Source organism: Lepus europaeus, chromosome 17 (assembly GCF_033115175.1).
Source record: "Lepus europaeus isolate LE1 chromosome 17, mLepTim1.pri, whole genome shotgun sequence".
NCBI lineage: Eukaryota > Metazoa > Chordata > Mammalia > Lagomorpha > Leporidae > Lepus > Lepus europaeus.
In genome coordinates, this window is record NC_084843.1 from 9,995,947 (window position 1) to 10,014,411 (window position 18,465).

The window sequence follows — 18,465 nt, forward strand, 5'->3', positions numbered from 1 at the left end:
GAAAGCAAACCAGTGTCAAGTGGAAGAGACCAGACTTGGCCGGCACTGTCAAAGCGCCCTTCGAACCTTCACACCCTGTTCCCAGGCTTTCACAGGTACTGTCTCCTGGGAGCCCTGCCACCCGCCTGTGGGTCAGGTAGGGCAGGTGGCATGGCCATCTCATGGACAAGATGAAGTTTGTCCGGGGTCACACAGCCACTGGGGACCCACTACACAATGCTGCTTGTGGAATCCATCTCCAGGGTAAAGGATCAGATGTCCACCCTGCAGATACCGCCTGGTACACACCCAGGACAGCTACCCCTCTTGCCTTCCCACTGTTTCACATCGCTCGGTCCCAAACTCTAGGCTGATTGGGGGCCAGCGCCACTCATCTCGTTTGATTCCTTGGCAAGGAGCCACAGGGTCCTTGAATATGCCGGTCTCCACAGGGACCCAGAGTTTGTGCAAGTGAAAGGCTTGATGAAGAAGACATTAGCCACCTTGTAGCAAATTCTTTTCTTTCTTTTGTTTTTATGAGAGTCAATCTTGTTTTTAAAGATTTATTTATTTATTTGAAAGAGTTACAGAGAAGGAGAGGCAAAGGCAGAGAGAGAGAGAGACAGACAGATCTTCCATGCACTGATTCACTCCCCCAAACGGCTGCAAGCCAGGAGCCAGAAGCTTCTTCCTGGACTCCCAGGTGGGCATAGAGGCTGAAGGACTTCGATCACCTTCCACTGCTTTCCCAGGCACATTAGCAGGGAGCTGGATTGGAAGTGGAGCAGCCAGGACTTGAACTGGCACCTGTATGGGATGCCGGTGCTGCAGACGGTGCCAGCCCCATAGCAAATTCTTTTCTGTGAGTTGGATGAACTGTCTTTGTTTCAGCATCTTCTCCACTTCCCTCCTTTTATTTATCAGACACCTGCTCTGCAGGGTGAACTCCATTCCCCACTGGAGAGCCAGTGTTCCGAAGCAGGAAGATGCATTTGTGAGCTGTGCCAAGAATGCTGCTGGCTACACAACCTAGACCCTGCCCTGTCTTCTCCCTGACATAGTTCGTGGAAAACGCCATTCAAAAGTGAGTTTACTTTGATGAAAAAAAAGTTCTAAAACCCATGCGTGCCGTTTTTCATCCTATTCATTTCCCATGAACTCAGATGGCTGGTTGGTCTCTGACCTCCAGATCACCCTCTTGAAAGTCTTAAGGCACTGTCTCATCAGGGCAAGTCCAATTCATGACTTCTACGCACTGTCAGTCAACGTAGAGAAGGGGAGGGACTAAGGCTACGTGAGTCCCACATCCTCCAGCTCTGTGGAGCTGTCCTGAACTTCAGAAGCCAGCTTGCTCAGAGTGTCACGGTGGGGGACTGTGAACAGTCCCTTTCTCCAAGAACGGTCAGTAAGAAACAGTAAACAGTAAAAGCTCAGATGTCGCAGGCACTTGTCAGGTGTCAAGCACTTTTTCTTACACACTGATTCCTGGGTTTCCTGCAGTGAGTACTGGCGTCATCCTCACTTTATAGGTGAACAAACAGAGGATAAGAGAACCAGGTAGCTTGTACCAGGCCACAAGGTACAGCTGGGATAACAATCCGTGGCAGTAGATCTGTGTTTGAACTAAGATCTGAATAATGCTAGGGCTATCCCTCTGATCTACTCAGACAGACTTTTTCAACCCAAACATGGACCTGCAGGACAAGTTTTCATGGGGAATATGGGGTAAAAACCCGAAGAGCAGCAGACAGCGCCCACGGGCTGCATTTCACACAAACCTTCCATCTGGCCTGGGTGCATGTGCCTATTACAGGCTTAAGTGGGCAAGATCTGCGAAGCTACATCATTTTCTTTAAATCAAATTGGGGGACCTGAGTCCCCTCCCCAGTGCCACTGCCCTGACAAGGAATTCCGGCTCAGTGAAGTGGGGGCTTTTGGGGTCCTATAGGGAGGAGGACATGTTGGGGGCCCTCATGGTTCTCACTGCCACCACTTTACTCAGTGCCCGGACTCAGGTGGTTCCTTAGAGGGTGGAGGTCCTGCTCCCTTCTTGCAATCCTTGCATCTGTCAACCTTTGCTGAGGTTGGGGACCCGAGAGGATGAGGCCCTACCTGTGCTGGAATGAGAAGGCTGTGCCAAGATGGCCGCTGGCAAGCGAGCATCGGTTACTCAGGAATGGCTTCGGAACCCGACTGGCAAAGGAGCCTGCCTGGCAACAGGCTGTGATTGGTTAGGGCATAAACCACCCCTTGACCGGATTGGCTGCCTCGGCTATATAAGCTGCAGCACCAACTGAAATAAACAAGTCTGCAGGCTGCTCACCTCTGGCCCGCTTTCACCCGGCTCCCGGTGTCTGTGTGGTGACTCCGCGCCTCTTGGCCCCACTATGCTCCTCCTCTCAGAACGAATCCACAGTACCACCCACTGCCAGGCAAGAAGCTCTCGTCCTCTATCAGCTCACTGTCCCCTCCACAAGTGTAGACATCTGCTTCATTCTCTGATGTCAGCGCTTGATGCAAGCTTTGTGCCGCTTCTGCCCTTTTCATGTCCCCAGAGCTCCCCTCTGCCCCCGCCCCCGCAGACCTCAGGGCAGCAGCAGCAGCAGCTTCTGCTTGCCACACCTTCCGCCCTCCTGCCGGACCCTCAGCCAAGGCCCTGAAGCTCAGGGACCCAGAGGACAGGACAGCACAGGCCTCCAGTCCTTTGTCGGGAGCAGACAGAGCCTGCCCTGACCTGACAGACCAGTCCCCTAGCCTGTCCTCCCCCGGCCAGCGCTCAGCACTGCTCTTCCATGTTTAGCAGGCAGTGGGAAACAGACGTGTGCAGGAAGGTGACTGTAAGGGTTCCAAAAGTCTTTCCCACTGAAGCGACCCCGTTGAGGTCCCTCCCGCTGGTCCTGGGGGAATGGAACAGCCTTGCCCACTCCGGGGCTTCGAGTCCCAGTCCTTTGTCCTGCAGAGGACTCCGCTTTCAGCATGGAGGAGGCGGATGAAGTTCTAGCACAGCCCGGCAGACAGGGACAGAGATCACCGAGACGCACAGCTTCCGCACCTGTCACACAGGGAGACAGGCAGGAAGACGGACACAGAGGCACAGGTACGACATGACAGGGAGAGAGATGCACACAGGAGTCAGCGACACGCAGCGAAGGGGTCACCAGAGAGAAGACAGCAGGAGCCAGAACACAGCAGAGCTGAACTGTAACCGAAGTGTCCTGTCTGTCATTCCCCAGACGTAACTGATTTCCAATCAAAGTAACAGCTGCATCTCGTAGGGCCCTAAGTGGGCAATTGCACTGCACACCTGCTCCAGGGCATCTGGCCACTTGGAGAAATACATTTGCTCTCCACTGCCGGCCCCTCTCTCCAGACACTTCTTTGCATGCACTTGGTGTTTTGAATTCGCCCTCCTGGATTTTCTAGTGTTGGTGGAAACATTTCTGTGGCCTCTCTTTTTTGGCCATTTTAGCAAATACTTCCTGATAAATTGTTTTTTATTTATGTGGGAGGCAGAGAGACAGACAGGGAGAGCTCCCATCTGTTGGTTCACTCTCCAAATGCCCACAGTGGCTGTGGCTGGGCTAGGCCTGAAGCCAGGAGCCAGGAACTCAATCCAGGTCTCCCACATGGGTGGCAGGGACCCAGCTACTTGAGCCCTCACTGTGGTCTCCCAGGTTCCGCACTAATGGGAAGCAGAGCTGAGACTTGAACCCAGGCACTTCTAAGTGGGAGGTAAGAATCCTACCCAGCATCTTAACTGCTCAAATGCCCAACGCTGTGAGTATGTTTTAATCAATAGGAATTTGTAAATCAAATTGGGATAAAGTATATCACAGGAGAACTGACTGAGGCCTTGGCTCTACACGTAAGTGTAACGGGCGGCTCAACTGGGTTGAGATAAGCAGCTTCGTTAAGTCGCCCCCTCCAAGGGGTCTGAGGTCAGTGCATGTCATTGTGATTATCTTTGTTCTGCCTCTCTCTCCACATCCCGAAAGACGCAGCTCTGAACTTCCTGAAACACATCAGAACAACAATTCCATGTCCTGTACGACGGACAGACAGATTTTATTTGCAGATTCTATTTTATGCCAGAAGGCCCTTGGGCACCTGTGGCAGAAGCACAATGACATGGCACCGGGAGGCCCCGTGCTCTCAGCTGCGCCTTGGCGAGGGGGCCTAGGCTGGACGAGCCAATCGTGTGGGGATAAGAACAGGACGGGGCTCTCCAGCTCAGAGCTGGGCCCAGGGCCCCCTGGAGGAGAGGGCCGTGAGTGAGACAGCGGGATCCCTGCCCGCGAGAGAGAGCAGAAAGCAAAAATACCTAGGCAGGTCTCCGGGGACTGCCCTAACAAGGTACCACAGGAGGGGTGGCCCAGACAACACTCACTGTCCCATAGTCCCACCCAGAGCTGGACGCCCAAGACACAGCTGTCAGCAGGGTTGGCTCCTTCCGAGGGCTGTGAGGAGCTGCTCTGGGCCCCTCTCCATGGCTTGTGGATGCCACCTTCACAGCACCCCCCACCGCCATACGTGGCCGGGGCCACATCTCCTCACGAGGCTGTCACTGACACGGGGTGAGGGCTCACACTGATGACCTCGTGTTCACGTGACTACCTCCAGACAGGCTCTGTGTCCAAGCAAGGCCACACTCTGAGGCACCGGAGTTAAAGATCTCAACCTGTGAACTCGTGGAGGGACACGATTCAGCCCACAAGAATACATGAACATCCTTCCACCCTTCGTCACCAGGGAAATGCAAACGGAAACCACGTGGAGGTATTATCCGACCGCAGTTAGGAAGGCAGTTATCAAAAAGACAAGATGCTGGCTGGCACCGCAGCTCACTTGGCTAATCCTCCGCCTGCAGCGCTGGCACCCCGGGTTCTAGTCCTGGTTGGGGCACCGGGTACCAGTCCCAGTTGTTCCTCTTCCAGTCCAGCTCTCTGCTGTGGCCTGGGAAGGCAGTGGAAGATGGCCCAAGTGCTTGAGTTCCTGTACCCGCATGGGAGACTGGGAGGAAGTACCTGGCTCCTGGCTTCGGATCGGCATAGCGCTGGCCGTAGCGGCCATTAGGGGAATGAACCAATGGAAGGAAAATCTTTCTCTCTGTCTCTCTCTCTCTCACTGTCTATAACTCTCTGTCTGTCTCTCTCTCTCTCACTGTCTAACTCTGCCTGGCAAAAAATAAAAAAACAAAATAAAATAAAAAAGACAAGACGTTACAGACGCTGGTGAGGATGTGCAGGGGGGGCCCCTGAGACCCCGATGGCTGGGATGTAAATTAGCCATTATGGAGAACAGTATGGAGTCTCCTCTAAAGGTTAAACGTAGACCTTCCATGAGACTCAGCCGTCCCACTGCAGGCTGTGCATCCAAAGGAAATGAAGTCAGCACATCCAAGAGATCTCTGCACTCCCAGGGTCTGCAGCCCTATGTGCAACAGGGGGGCTAGGGAATCGGCGCAGCTGTCACCAGTGGATGCCCGGGGCACTCCCGGGGTCTGCAGCCCTATGTGCAACAGGGGGGCTAGGGAATCGGCGTAGCTGTCACCAGTGGATGCCCGGGGCACTCCCGGGGTCTGCAGCCCTATGTGCAACAGCTGAGCTAGGGAATCGGCGTAGCTGTCACCAGTGGATGCCCGGGGCACTCCCGGGGTCTGCAGCCCTATGTACAACAGGGGGGCTAGGGAATCGGCGCAGCTGTCACCAGTGGATGCCCGGGGCACTCCCGGGGTCTGCAGCCCTACGTACAACACTGGGCTAGGGAATCGGCGTAGCTGTCACCAGTGGATGCCCGGGGCACTCCCGGGGTCTGCAGCCCTACGTACAACACTGGGCTAGGGAATCGGCGTAGCTGTCACCAGTGGATGCCCGGGGAAGGAAAAGGTCTCGTGTTTACCCCATGGACTGTTACCCGGGCATAAGAGGAAGGCAATCCCGTCATTCGCAGCAACACGATGACACTGGAGGACACTACGTTGGAGAAGTCGCCGGGCACAGACAAACACCGTGTGCTGTCTCTCACACATGGAAGCCCAAGGAGACAAGACAATCTGGGCTTAGAACATGGACTACTAAAGGCTGGGAAGGTGGAAGAGGGGCCAGGCGGAGGTTGGATTGTGGGCACCAACACAGACACACAGACAGAGAGAAGGACTCAGCTGCAGTGTCTATAGGGCAGCGTGGCGACCACAGCTCACACTAACCTCTCCGACACTTTGCCAAGAACCGGGAGACAGGCTCTAAAGGCTCCAACACAAAGAAACGACGAGCAACCGGAAATGCTAGTCACTGTGGCGTAGAACACCCTCGCCCATGTGGTGAAATCTCACACCGCAGCGCCGGCATCCTATGCATATGGGCGGCGGTTCAAGTCCCGGCTGCTCCACTTCTGATCCAGCTCTCTGCTATGGCCTGGGCAAGCAGTGGAAGATGGCCCAAGTGCTTGGGCTCCTGAACCCATGTGGGAGACCCAGAAGAAGCTTCTGGCTTCAGATCGGCCCAGTTCCAGCCTTTGTGGCCATTTGGGGAATGAACCAGCGGATGGAAAATCAATCTCTCTCTCTTTCTCTGCCTCTCTGTAACTCTGCCTTTCAAATAAATCAATAAATCTTAAAAAAAATAAAATAAAGAAATTCTGAAAAAAAAATCACACTGTACCTTGAAGGTGTGTATGAAGTGACTTCAAAAATTCATGGGGAGGGACTGGCACTGTGGTGCAGTAGGCTAAGCCTCTGCCTGCAGTGCCAGCATCCTACATGGGCACTCGTCCGGGTCCTGGATGCTCCTCTTCCAATCCAGCTCTCTGCTATGGCCTGGAAAGCAGCAGAAGATGCCCCAAGTGCTTGGGCCCCTGCACCCGCATGGGAGACCTGGAAGAAGCTCCTGGCTCCTGGCTTTGGATAGGCTCAGCTCCAGCCATTGCAGCCATTTAGGGAATGAACCAGTGAATGAAAGACTTTTCTCTCTGTCTCTCCCTCTGTCTGTAGCTCTACCTCTCAAATAAATAAAATCTTTTTTAAAAATTCACAGAGAATGGAGTTAAAAATGTTTCTTTTGGTTCAAAGAAATCTTTGCAATACAAGTATATGAGACAACTAAAAAACATTCATGGGAAATGTTTTTATGAAAAATTACATGTGGACTTCAAGTGGTTTTTGCCTCAAAATAAATTTGTTTTAATTCCATTTTCCATTAACATTTTGAAGTATTCATGTATAATTATTACTTGCTTATAAAAATGTTAAGAAAAGGATTTGTGAATAATATACTGTGTGGGTGGCATAAAGTGGCTAAATAGGCAAATAGGACAGAAAAACATAATGTGTGCTGGAGTAGAGGTTTGGGGACACAGTGGAGAAGCCAGCACAGCAAGTGACATTCTGAGGGGGTGGCATCTATGCAGAGATGACAGGAGACAAGCAGCCAGGCAAGGGAGAATGCCCAGGCCAAGGGCATGGAGCCCAGACATGAGAAAGCACTGGGCCAGCTCAAGGAGCAGAAAGGAGGCCAACATAAGCAGAGCAGGGGGACCAAACGGAACAGGCAATGATGTGGATGGATCCCCAGAGCAGAAGGAAGTCAAAACTGAGGACCGCACATATGGGATGAAGTTTTAGCAAAGGCAGAGCACCAACAGGAGAAAGCTGATCCATGGGTGGGAGGAGGGGCTGGGACGAGGGACTGCTCTACGTGTAACAGTAGCAGTAGCCACACAATCACTACAATGACCAAAGTTCACAAGACTGTATGCTAATTGTCTTTTAAAATTCTTGTTGGGGGCCAGCATTGTGATGTAGCACCTAAAACTGCTGCCTGAAACACTGGTATCCCATATGGGTGTCAGCTCATGTCCCACTGCTCCACTTCCCATCTAGCTCCCTGCTAATGTACCTAGGAAAGAAGTGGAGGAGTGTCCAAGTGCTTAGGCCCTGCACTCACATGGGAGATCCAGATGAAGCTCCTGGCTTTGGTCTGACCCAACCCCAGCTGTTGCAGCCATTGGACATAGAACCAGCAGATGGAAGATCTCTCTCACTCTCTCTGTGTCTCTCCTCTCTCTCTCTGTAACTCTGTTTTTCAAACAAATAAATATTTTTTGTTTATTTATCTTCATTTTATTTGAAAGACTGAGAAACAGAAAGAAAGATTTGGACCTTCCATCTGCTGGCTCACTCCCCAGACGCTTGCAACAGCCAGGGCTGGGCCAGGCTGGAGCCAGGAGCCTGGAACTCAGTCTGGCTCTCATGTGAGTGGCAGGGACCCAAGTCCAAGTTCTTGAGCCATAAGATCTGCCTTCCAGGAAGTGCATTAGCAGGGAGCTGGATTGGCAGTAGCTGGGGTGTGAACCAGGCACTGCAGTATGGGATGGGGTGTCCCAGGTGGTGACAACCACTGTGCCATACGCTTGTCCCTAACTGTCTCATCTGATCAGTTTACACTGTATACAGGCATTGACATATTGCGCTGTGCCCCACAAAAACATACAACTACTTCACGTTAATCAAAAGTATTTTTTTTAGTACGTTGAAAATGGGTGCCATTTGTTCTATGTGATCAGTATTTCAATAAAAAGGAGGCCACACACACTGGCATTGTGTGCTTTGTCTCCTGAGTAGAGAATGGGCCACGGGGTCAGAGGTGAGGTGGCACTAACAGGCAGGAAGTGCTGCCACCCTGTACCCAAGTGAGGGTGCAGTGGCAGGGCAGGGAGCCACCTGGGGGTCTCCCGGGAGGTAGGACCGTGAGAGGCTGCCAATGGCACAGATAGAGGGAATCAGAACAAGGAGCAGTCAGGGGAGGCTCTAGCATTCAGGTATAATGGATGAGCTGATAACCATCCCACCGCACACAACCCCACTGTGAGAGCAGTGCCAGCATTTCCCATGATCCCTCCCCCCAGGGCAGAGCACAGCCTGGGAACCGCCCCCCTAAAACTGCTCCTCTCCATGGCTCCATCAGGGTGATGGGAGGCAGACACCGGGGCTCCCAAACCACAGGAGCCTGAGGATGAGTGTGCACCCCACACCCCCAGTCCTCCCCAGCTGCTCATTCAGTAGCTCTCGGCAGGGGGCAGCACTGGGACTGGCACCCTGAGAACTCTACTGAGAAAAACACCACAGCTGGAAGAATGGAACCACCAGACCCCTACTCGACACCCCCTACCATCCAGGCCTCATCACCGCCCCCCATACTCCCCACCATACCCCTTCACACCACACACCTGTCACGTCACGGGGATCAAACACAGGCGCTATCTTAGCCTGAAGCCACTGGGCTGGGGACACTGAATTTGATTCCACACATCAGGGGATCAGATACGCCCATCAGGAACTCTAGTCACCTGCCGGGGACACACACGCTACCTGCAGAGCCACAGATTCACCAGGAGGGTGGGCTCCAGCCAAGGGAGCCGCCTGAGGGGGGCCAGAGCTGGGGCTGCAGCCACACTGCTCAGGGCAGCCGCAGGAGTCAGGCTGCCAGCTGCAAGTCCCCATCCCTGGCTGGGAGTGTGCTGAGGCCACAGCGGAGACGCCCCCAAGGCCGTCCACCTGTCCCTGGGGAGATGCAGAGCCCCCAGTTCCCTGTGGCGCCGCCCACTGTACCTGGGCTCTTCCCCGCTGCTTCCCATGGGACACTGAGCAGAACTCAGGAGCCTGGTGGAGCTTCAGGACTTTGGCCTGAGACACAGTGCAGCTTCCTTGTTCCAAACGACTCCTGTGTCGCCCTTGTCCTGTGGCTCCTGATGGCGTGGCATCGAGCCCTGCAGGCCCTCGGAGTCAGGCAGTGTCCCCGGGCATGGCTGTCTGCCCACCCTAAGGAGGTCCCACACCCTCAGTGAGCACAGGCCCTGGCTTTGGCTTCAGTTTTCTCTTCTGAGCTCTCAGCAGTGAGCCGTGGCTTCAAGGCTCCCTTTAGAGCTCCATGCATAGCTGGAGACCCCAGCCAGGGTAACCAGCTAAGGCCCAGAGTGCTCGACCAATCTGTTTCAGGCTGTGGCAGGCCCATGGAGGACGTGGCTCACTGCTCCAGGAAGAGCTAGGAAACTGCAAACCTTCACCCGGTTACCAAGGATGCGTGTGTCTGTACATGCACACGTGTACACATGCCTGCATACACACGTGTGCAAGGAGGTACCTGACTCCCCCTTTTCAGTAAGGCTGGGCTCACCTTTCCTGGGGTCCCCTTCCACGGAAGCCAGCCCTGCCCCCTCTGCACACTCGTTACCCTCCCCAGCTCCAAGTCAGCCACCTGCACACAGGTTTCCATGTGAACCAGAACACCGGGCAATCACTAAAAGGCTCGTACGCCTTCGAGCCTTTCCGTGCGTTTTCCTCATTTCATGCCTTCCCCTGAGCATCCAAGCACCCCGGGTTCAGGAGGCTTTGCTCCTTTGGCTGGCAGAGGTGCCCTGCTCCTCGTCCTCTGAGGGGCCTCTCCTTCCTGGCACCCCCAAAGCTGTTCTTCCTGCCCCTAGCTGGGGGCTGCAGCAGCATCTGACTTAACGGTGGGCACCCCTCAGAGACAGCAATTCTTGGACAAACCAACACAACGGATTTTATGGTCATAATAATAATTCAGCCTTCTTCGCATGGGAACCTGCACTCTCTAATGGTGTAAATTACACCGCTGCCTACTGGCAGCGGGGCGGCTGGAGGGCAGGATATAAATTAGTTGGGGCTTCAATACTGGATCAGGATGCTGGTGAAATCCTCTGCTTGCATTAGAAAGCCTCCTTAGGGATACTACAGACCAAGGTCATGTCCTCCCCAAATTCATGTGCACATCCACAGCCCAGTGGGATAGTGCTGGGTACAAGGTAGGGGCCTTCGGGAGGCAGGCTCATGAAACATGGCCCTAATGAACCTGGTTGGTGTGCCTACAAAAGGAGCCCTGGACAGCTCCCTGGCCCCTTGCATGATGGGAACACACAGGGAAAGATAGCAACCTATAAACTACAAGCAGGTGCCTTGAGTTTGCACTTCCTGGCCTCTAACTCTGTGAGAAAGAAAACTGTGCTATGCATGAACCACCCAAGGTAGGATCTTCCATGACAGAGGTTCAGGCAGACCATGGCCAGGAAGATCTGTAACCCCAGGGTGCTCATTCTATCCATGCCACATTTACCCCAGGAGTTCTGCAATAAGTCTATGGCCTGGGCGCTTACATTCTCTATCACTGAATTGTCTAATAAGGTTGGTATTCTGGCCATTTTGCAGATGTAGACACTGAGGCTCATGAGTTGGAGCCATCTGCCCATGCATACAGGGCAGAGCTATTAGCAGGGCTTCCTGGCCCCATCAAAGTGTTCCTCACCTCACCCCACCCCCCCGCGCACTACCCTACAGTGGGAGGCACCTACTGGGGACCGAGCACCAGCACTGTGGACATGGAGAAAAGCAGGGGTGAGCACTGGTGTGTGGGGTCTCCAGGGATTCTGTGGCCACGGACCGTGTCAGTCCAGGGAGCTTCCCAGGGAAAAGCAGGACGAAGGCCACCAGCTGAGGGGCCAGCACTGAGTCAGCCACCCCTGGCGTAGGCTGTGTGATGGCCTCTCCTCCCCAAGGGGAGCGCCTGCCGCTCCTGGGCATTTGGACAAACCCCAGCATCAGAGCAAGCTCTGGGGCGCCCAGACTGTTCTATACTAGGATGGCACAGACACGAGAGAGCAAAGTCACCATCTGGCACGTTAACAGCGCTGCTCGAACAAAGCAGGCTCGCGCTCTCCCCATGCGAGGTGCCATGAGAACAACCCCTTCCCATCAAAGCTGCATAAACACATCTGCACGGGGAAGACACTCCCCAAGGAGGCGCCGCTTGTTTAAACGCCATGGCGGATTTCATGCTGAAGTTGGTATTTTCGCAGGAGCGCGCTGGGTGCTTTTTGTGTGTTTGGAAGCAGGACAGAGAGCAAAGCTGCTCGTGAGGTCTTCCTTGTGGGAGCTGCCAGAGCAGGGTGGCTCACGTACCAGAGTCGGGACTCTGAGGGAACCTTGCCGTTCTGATCACGACCCGCCAGGAGTTCTCTGAGGTCTCCCGCCGGGGTCTGAGGGACGGCTGGACTAGCCTCTGGGAGCTCAGCTTCGAAAGCTGGCCTGACTCCGTATCAGCTGTGTCAGCCCCTCCGCGTCCCGGGAGCTGGGCCTGACAGCGCCGTGTTCCACGGGTTCCTGGGTATCAGCCCCTGTGTGTCCCAGGAGCTGGGCCTGACGGCGCCATGTCCCATGGGTTCCTGGGTATCAGCCCCTCTGCAGCTGGGCCTGACGGCGCCATGTCCCATGGGTTCCTGGGTATCAGCCCCTCCACGTCCAGGGAGCTGGGCCTGATGGCGCCATGTCCCATGGGTTCCTGGGTATCAGCCCCTCTGTGTCCGGGAGCTGGGCCTGAGACCAAAGTGCTTCCTTAGCAGCTGCCTCTGCTGTAAGCAACAGAAAGCAACCACAGCAGAGAATTGAAGACAAACCCGCAGGCACAGGCAGGGGCTGGGCAGCCCACAGGACCGAAGGAAGAGCCAAGGGACTGGCAAGGAGGCAGGGAAGGGGCCTGAGGTTGCCAGGGGCTTGCACTCATCAAGGCAGCTCAGCTCTGCTCCCATTCCCAGGGCAGAGACCAAGACCGGCTCCCTTGAGTCACATGTCTCCCCGAGCCAGCATGGGGCGGAGTGGGGGCTAGCCACTGCCCCTCTGACCGCACCCTGTGTGTGGGGATTCTTCCCGGGGACAGGGAGAACCTGTCCAAGCGCAGTCAGCTCCAGACGCCAGCGGGACGCGGGTAACTATGGACAGGACTTCATGACCCTGCGCTGGGAAGCACGGAACTTGTCACTAGTGATACAGCCGAGGGAGGTGCGGGAACGGCGAGCTCCAGCAAGGACAGTGTCTTGGAGAAGGCAGAGCTGGGGGCAGGAATGTGCCAGAACCTTCTAGAGTGTTGGGATATGCCCAAACAAGCCCGTGGCTGGGGCTGGGAGAGCCCTTGAGGAGAAGGGCAGTGTGGCAGGGTTCCATGGACTGGCAGCAGAGCCAGGAGTTTTGCTCAAACGTGAACCCACAGGAAGCCCCGTGACCCCTAAGGGAGCCGACAGGCAGCCCTGCTACCTTCCATTTGAGCTCTGTGCTGCACCTGCTTGTGTTTTAACTAACGTGAGGCCGCCGCTGCCGCCTGTCAACCCAAAGCCACCTTCAACCCTTCTCCCAGCCAGGCAGAACCCACCTCTGCCCAGGGAGATGGGAATGCTAGGACCGCATTCTTCCGAGCCCCCTTCCTTCGAGTGTGGCCACGAAACAGAGTTCTAGTCAATGCAGGGGGAATTTTTCTCGGGAATGAGAGACTCACAGCTAGTGCTATGGATCCTCTCTTCCTGCTTTTGAGCACAGCTGGGTGAGGGCGTGACACTTGGGGGCACAGCGGCCACCTTGTCACCCTGGAAGAGGGGTAGCACTGGCAAACTGAACATGGTGGAATAAGAGGATGGGAAGGGTCAGGGGTCTTGGAGACCGCCTACCTCCTGCCTATTTATAACATGAACAACCCTGACCCGTCCGGGTCACATGGCTCTCGGTCGGACAGTGGTTTTTAGCACCACCAGGGCAACAGCTGCTTGAGCAGTTTCACATGGTTCCTGGCGTCTTCGGAAGAATCGGAAGCTCTAGCATCCCTGGGCTGCCTGGCTCAGCACCTCCTCCCCCGGCGGTGTGCTCTTGAGCTCTGCACAGTCCCGACGCTTCCCTGTGCCTCGGTCACGCACGCACGTGGTTCCCAGCCCCTAGAGGGGTGACCTTGACCTTGCAACTGCTGATCTGTAACAGGGACTCAAGTAGCTGCACAGTGCAGGGAGGAAAGCCTCCAGTCCACAGCTTCCGGGGTGGGAGGCTCTGACTACTTTTGTCCTGGGGAACCTGCTTCTCGCCAGACGGCCCGGATCAGTCACCCCTCACACCCCAACACACGGGGGCTGAGGAGCAAACCCCCGCATTCGTAGCCGTTCTATTGGTTCATTACAATGTTACATTTCCTTCACAGTAATCGAGCATGAAATTAAAACATATGGATCCACAAACCCCCTGCCACCCACGGCCTGACGCTGCCACGGCCCCGAGGGCTCCAGCCATCAGCTTCATGGTATTTCACCCACTGTAATTTTAATTGCACTTTAATCAAAGCTTTTACATGGCCTGCCTTAGGCCTGTCAATGCAGTTATCAGCATTAACGACATCCAGTTCGTTGTTACTTTGTGGGGTCACTCTTGAAGATTTGTCTGTAGATGTAAGGACTTTTTTTTATTTTAGGATTTATATTAAACGTACACTTCATGGTCCAGAATTTTCAGTCCTCATTCAGAGAAGTGCAACCATTTGACTTTCCTTCTGTTTGCTCCGCCAGATCTTAGGGAAAACTGGAATCAATAAATGGGCTACATCACAGTTTCTTTTTTAAAAACAGTTGCAAAGGATTATTTTCCTGCATTGCTAGTTTTGAAAATAGAATTTTCAGTTCAGCCAGAATATTGTTTCATTTTCTCATGTTATATGAATTTTAGCTCCAGATTTTAAATGCTTTATACATTTCTGTGTTTTAGCTTTTGAAGTATCTCATGTTCATTTTCAACAGTGCTTGCAAGTGTAACTGCTACAATCGTAAAACATCAATGGTCTGGCTTTGGATGGAGCCACTTAAGACTGTTCCCTCCCTCACCCCACCATGGGACAACCATGTGGCTCTGTGCCAAAGTCAGTGTGGAAGACCACAGCCGGGAAGGGTGGCACTGGGCTCGCTGACTGAGGTCTGGTCCAGGTGTTGGGTGCACTCCAGGGCTCAGCCATGGCAGAGACAGCTGATCAAGGTCATCCCCACGGTTGTCTCTGGCACACCCAGGCGTGCTCGGCTGACAATTTGTACAGCCACTGCAGTCTTTCCAAGTGCAGTGTGTCACACAAACTGCTGGAAAGGGGAGGAGCCGCACCTCGCAGCATTCAGGCCCAGGAACCCGGAGGAGCAGGTGCCACACCTCGCAGCACTCGGGCCCAGGGACCCGGAGGAGCAGGTGCCGCACCTTCTCAGAACTGAGAACGGCGTGCCCACTGCTCAAAGGGACCAGGCTGGCCGAGGAGCGGCGTGCTCTGTTCAGACTGAGCAAGATTAATGATGGCTGGCTCTGTTCAATAATGCAAAGGCTGAGCTGGAGTCCCTGCTGCTTCCTGCTCTGTTCTCATCTCCCATTCTGCCAGGGCCCAACGTCGCTGGGCCACTTCCCGCCACACCTGCAGAACCGTCGGCAGAGCTCTGGGAAGCTCAGGCCCTACGGGCACAGCTCTCACCCCGAAGCCCTTCTTGCCTCTGGTGGTCACTCCGAGATGGGCCCCAGGCACCGACTTCTGGATCTGTGAGATTAGTCACACTACTTCCTGCACAAGGGCCAATGAAGACCTTCCTCCTCCCAAAAACGGGGTGCTACAGAATCCCCTGGAAGTGGCTGAGCCACAGATCTGGTTCACAATCCTACGGGGGAGGGTGGGGAGGATCCATGCCCACAAGCCCCTGCCATCGTAGTAACCTCCTCCCCAGCCCGGGCGCCTTCGTGTTCACTGTGTTGGGTGGAGGTCTAAACACAAAGCCCTCTCTTTCCTTCTGGGCTCTAGAAATGCTAAGGCCGTAGCTCCAAGCTGCAAATCCATGCCAGAGCCCTGTGCTGTGAGAAGCTGATGGTTCAGAAAGCCCTGGGCCTTGGCTCGAAGCTCACCATCTGGAAGGGCCTACAGACAGAGCTGGCCTTGGGCCTCCGCCGTGAAACCCGTGTAGCTCCGAGTGGCTGCTGCTGCACCGGACACGGCCAACACCAAGTCTTCCAAGTGGGAGGCTTTATTGTGTGTACAACCATGACAACAAGAAGGTGGCTGACAGCAAACATTTCAGAGACAGGAACCGGCCGAGCTACCTTGGCCTGGCCTGGCAGCCCCCTGCCACGTGTCCCTCGGGGACTGGTCCCGTGTCCTCCCCTTGCAAACTGGAGAACCTTGGACGTGGACACCGAGAGCAGCAGGAACCCCATCGGTGAAACAGGAGTGGAAAGGTAACCTTGAGAAACAACAGGTGAGAGACACACTACAGAAAACTCGTTCTACTGCGTTTTGATGTCAGGGTGCAAGGGCGTGCCCGGGGCGGAGGGGGGCTCAGTGTCCATCCTCCCGGGCCACCCGTCATACGGGGCCCTCGCTGATGCCCTCCAGAGGCAAGCTGGGCGCGCTGTCGGCCGTGGGCCTCTCCTCCTTCAGCGCGGCCGAGACTCGGAGGCTGACGTACGGTTTGTGGCACGCCGTGTTGGCCAGGGGAGGGTAGTGCTGTCTGTAGCAAATGTAAGCGAATATGAGGCCAATGACGCCGCCAACAAAGGAATCTGGGCAGGAAAGAGAAGGGGAGAAACGTGTTACTCTTCCTTCCTGCGCGGCCAGTGACGTGTTCCAGAAAGCGCTTTTCCCACCTGCGCCAGGGACTGGCTGGCTGCTGGCACCCCCCGGAAGACTAGGAGACGGGGCAGCCACGCTGGAGCTATGCGCCCCGGTGGCCTCTGCTGGCTGTCAGCATTTTGAGCGCTCCAATGGTGATAACGGGCACTTGCTTCTCTCTTCCCTCGCCTTCCGTAACTCCCAGACGAGCCCTGCAGGCACTCAGATCCATGTTCCTGATTGTCGAAGTCAATTCTCAACAGGCTCTAAATCCCCTCGGGGACTGTCACTGCTTTTTGGTGGGCAAGTTCCCACCAGCGTCCTGAGTGATGGCTGGTGCGCCACAGGAACCCACTGAGCATGCTGGTCTCTGCCCTGGGGCAAGCGTTTTCCCAGAGATGAAATGGATCCTGAATCACAAAGTGAATAAAACATTTCCCACATGCACACTTGGCGGATTTAGGTGGGAGGGGCCCAATCCCCCTGCTGAGCTGCAGATCTCACCGTGGAGGGGGAGAAGATGGAAGATGTGGCGGGAGGGCGTGGCTGCAGGCAGGACAGGCCCCTCCGCTGGGGGCAGCCCCTTGCCAAAGAGGATGCTCAACAGAGACCCCATGAGAGGGGCTCGCCCCAGCAGCCCTGGCTGGTGTGGGTGCGTGAGGACTTTCAGCATTCCTATGGATTACTCTTGCTGAAAAGGGCCTAGCACAATGGCGAATCTCCCCGAACTGAAGAGATGCGGAACTCTGGGGATCCAGGTCACTGCCAGGTTGGACTGCCCAGTTCCCTGCTGGTGGCTTCCACTTCCACACTCACTCTCTTGTTGGCTCACACAAACTACCTACAGGCAGGCAGCAGTAGCCCCAGTCTCCCAGAAGCCCTGGGCATGCATCCTGGTGCCCTGACTCTACAGCCCACACCGGTCCACCGTGCTGGTCCATCAGGCTTGATTACCATGGGACTCCCCAAGTCCCAGTTGAGACAGCAGCTCGCCCCCACGGGCTGAGAGGTGCAGCCACCAAGGTGGGGGTGGGGGCCAAGAGTTTTCCTTGGGGATCACTGCTCAGGGTGGTGTGTTTCTCAACACTTCCCTGGAAGCATCCCACTGAGCACAGACCTTAATTCCGCCGTCTCCTGCAGGTGAAACTGAGTGCCCGTCAAGGAGAGGCACCTGTCAGGGTTTAGATGCAGGCACCCCACTCCTCAGTCCTTTGGGGATTCCCCTCCAGGTACCTTGGCACGAGCTATATCTAACCAGGCTAACGCTGCAGGATGGGGGTAACGTGTGTGTATTTCATTTGCGCTCCTAGAATTGCCTCCACCCACAGCGTCTCTACCAGTCTAATAGTACAACGTAAAATGTTCCCTGAGAGACAGCCTTCAGTTCTTTTTAAAGAAGTTTATTAAGTGCGGGCAATTTTCTTGGCCTACAATGGCGAGACAGGTAAAGGAACATAGAGAGGAGAAAAGTTCTTTTACCTAAGATGGTTCTGTGCCTGCAGCACCAACATCAGGGCCCTGGAGGCTGGAAGCAGCTGACTGTCAAGTGCAAGGGGATGAAGCCATAGCCGGCGCGGCTGACGCCAGGGCACGGAGCCCTACGCCAGCCCGGCTGAATCCTTGCCGCAGCTGTTACAGCCCCAGCCAAGCCCGCGTCTCTCAAAGCCGCTTGTTCAGCCCTGCCCACCATGCTGGACACCTCCCCTCCTCCTCACCTGCCACAGCCTTGGTTCCCTTTCCGATCTTCAGACACCTGATTTGTCAGCCTGCAGGGCTCTGCAGGTGCTGTTCTGATGCTGGACGCCCGGGCAGCCCTTCGCCTCATCTCCTCCCGCTGCCTTGGAGCACAGCTCTACACCTCGGGGCTACGGCGCTCAACACCTCGGGGCTACGGCGCTCTACACCTCGGGGCTACAGAGCCTCAGTTGACATCCAGGCTAGACTGACAGCCCTCCCCGCTCCCTGCACGGAGCCGTGACAAATGACAACCTGTGATCATTTCACGTTTAGCACTGGACTCAAAACTCCAGAAAGACAGCGGCTG

General features: G+C 55.2%; 1 protein-coding gene across 1 annotated transcript in view; it reads right to left on the reverse strand.

Annotated features, from left to right (window-relative positions):
• Positions 1-15,885: 15,885 nt before the first annotated feature.
• Positions 15,886-18,465, reverse strand: part of PLPP4 (phospholipid phosphatase 4) — a 123,371-nt gene continuing 120,791 nt past the window's right edge. The window contains exon 7 of the mRNA XM_062214512.1: positions 15,886-16,372. Coding sequence (XP_062070496.1) covers positions 16,176-16,372 — 197 coding nt within the window. The 3' untranslated portion in view covers positions 15,886-16,175. The remainder of the gene's footprint in view (positions 16,373-18,465) is intronic.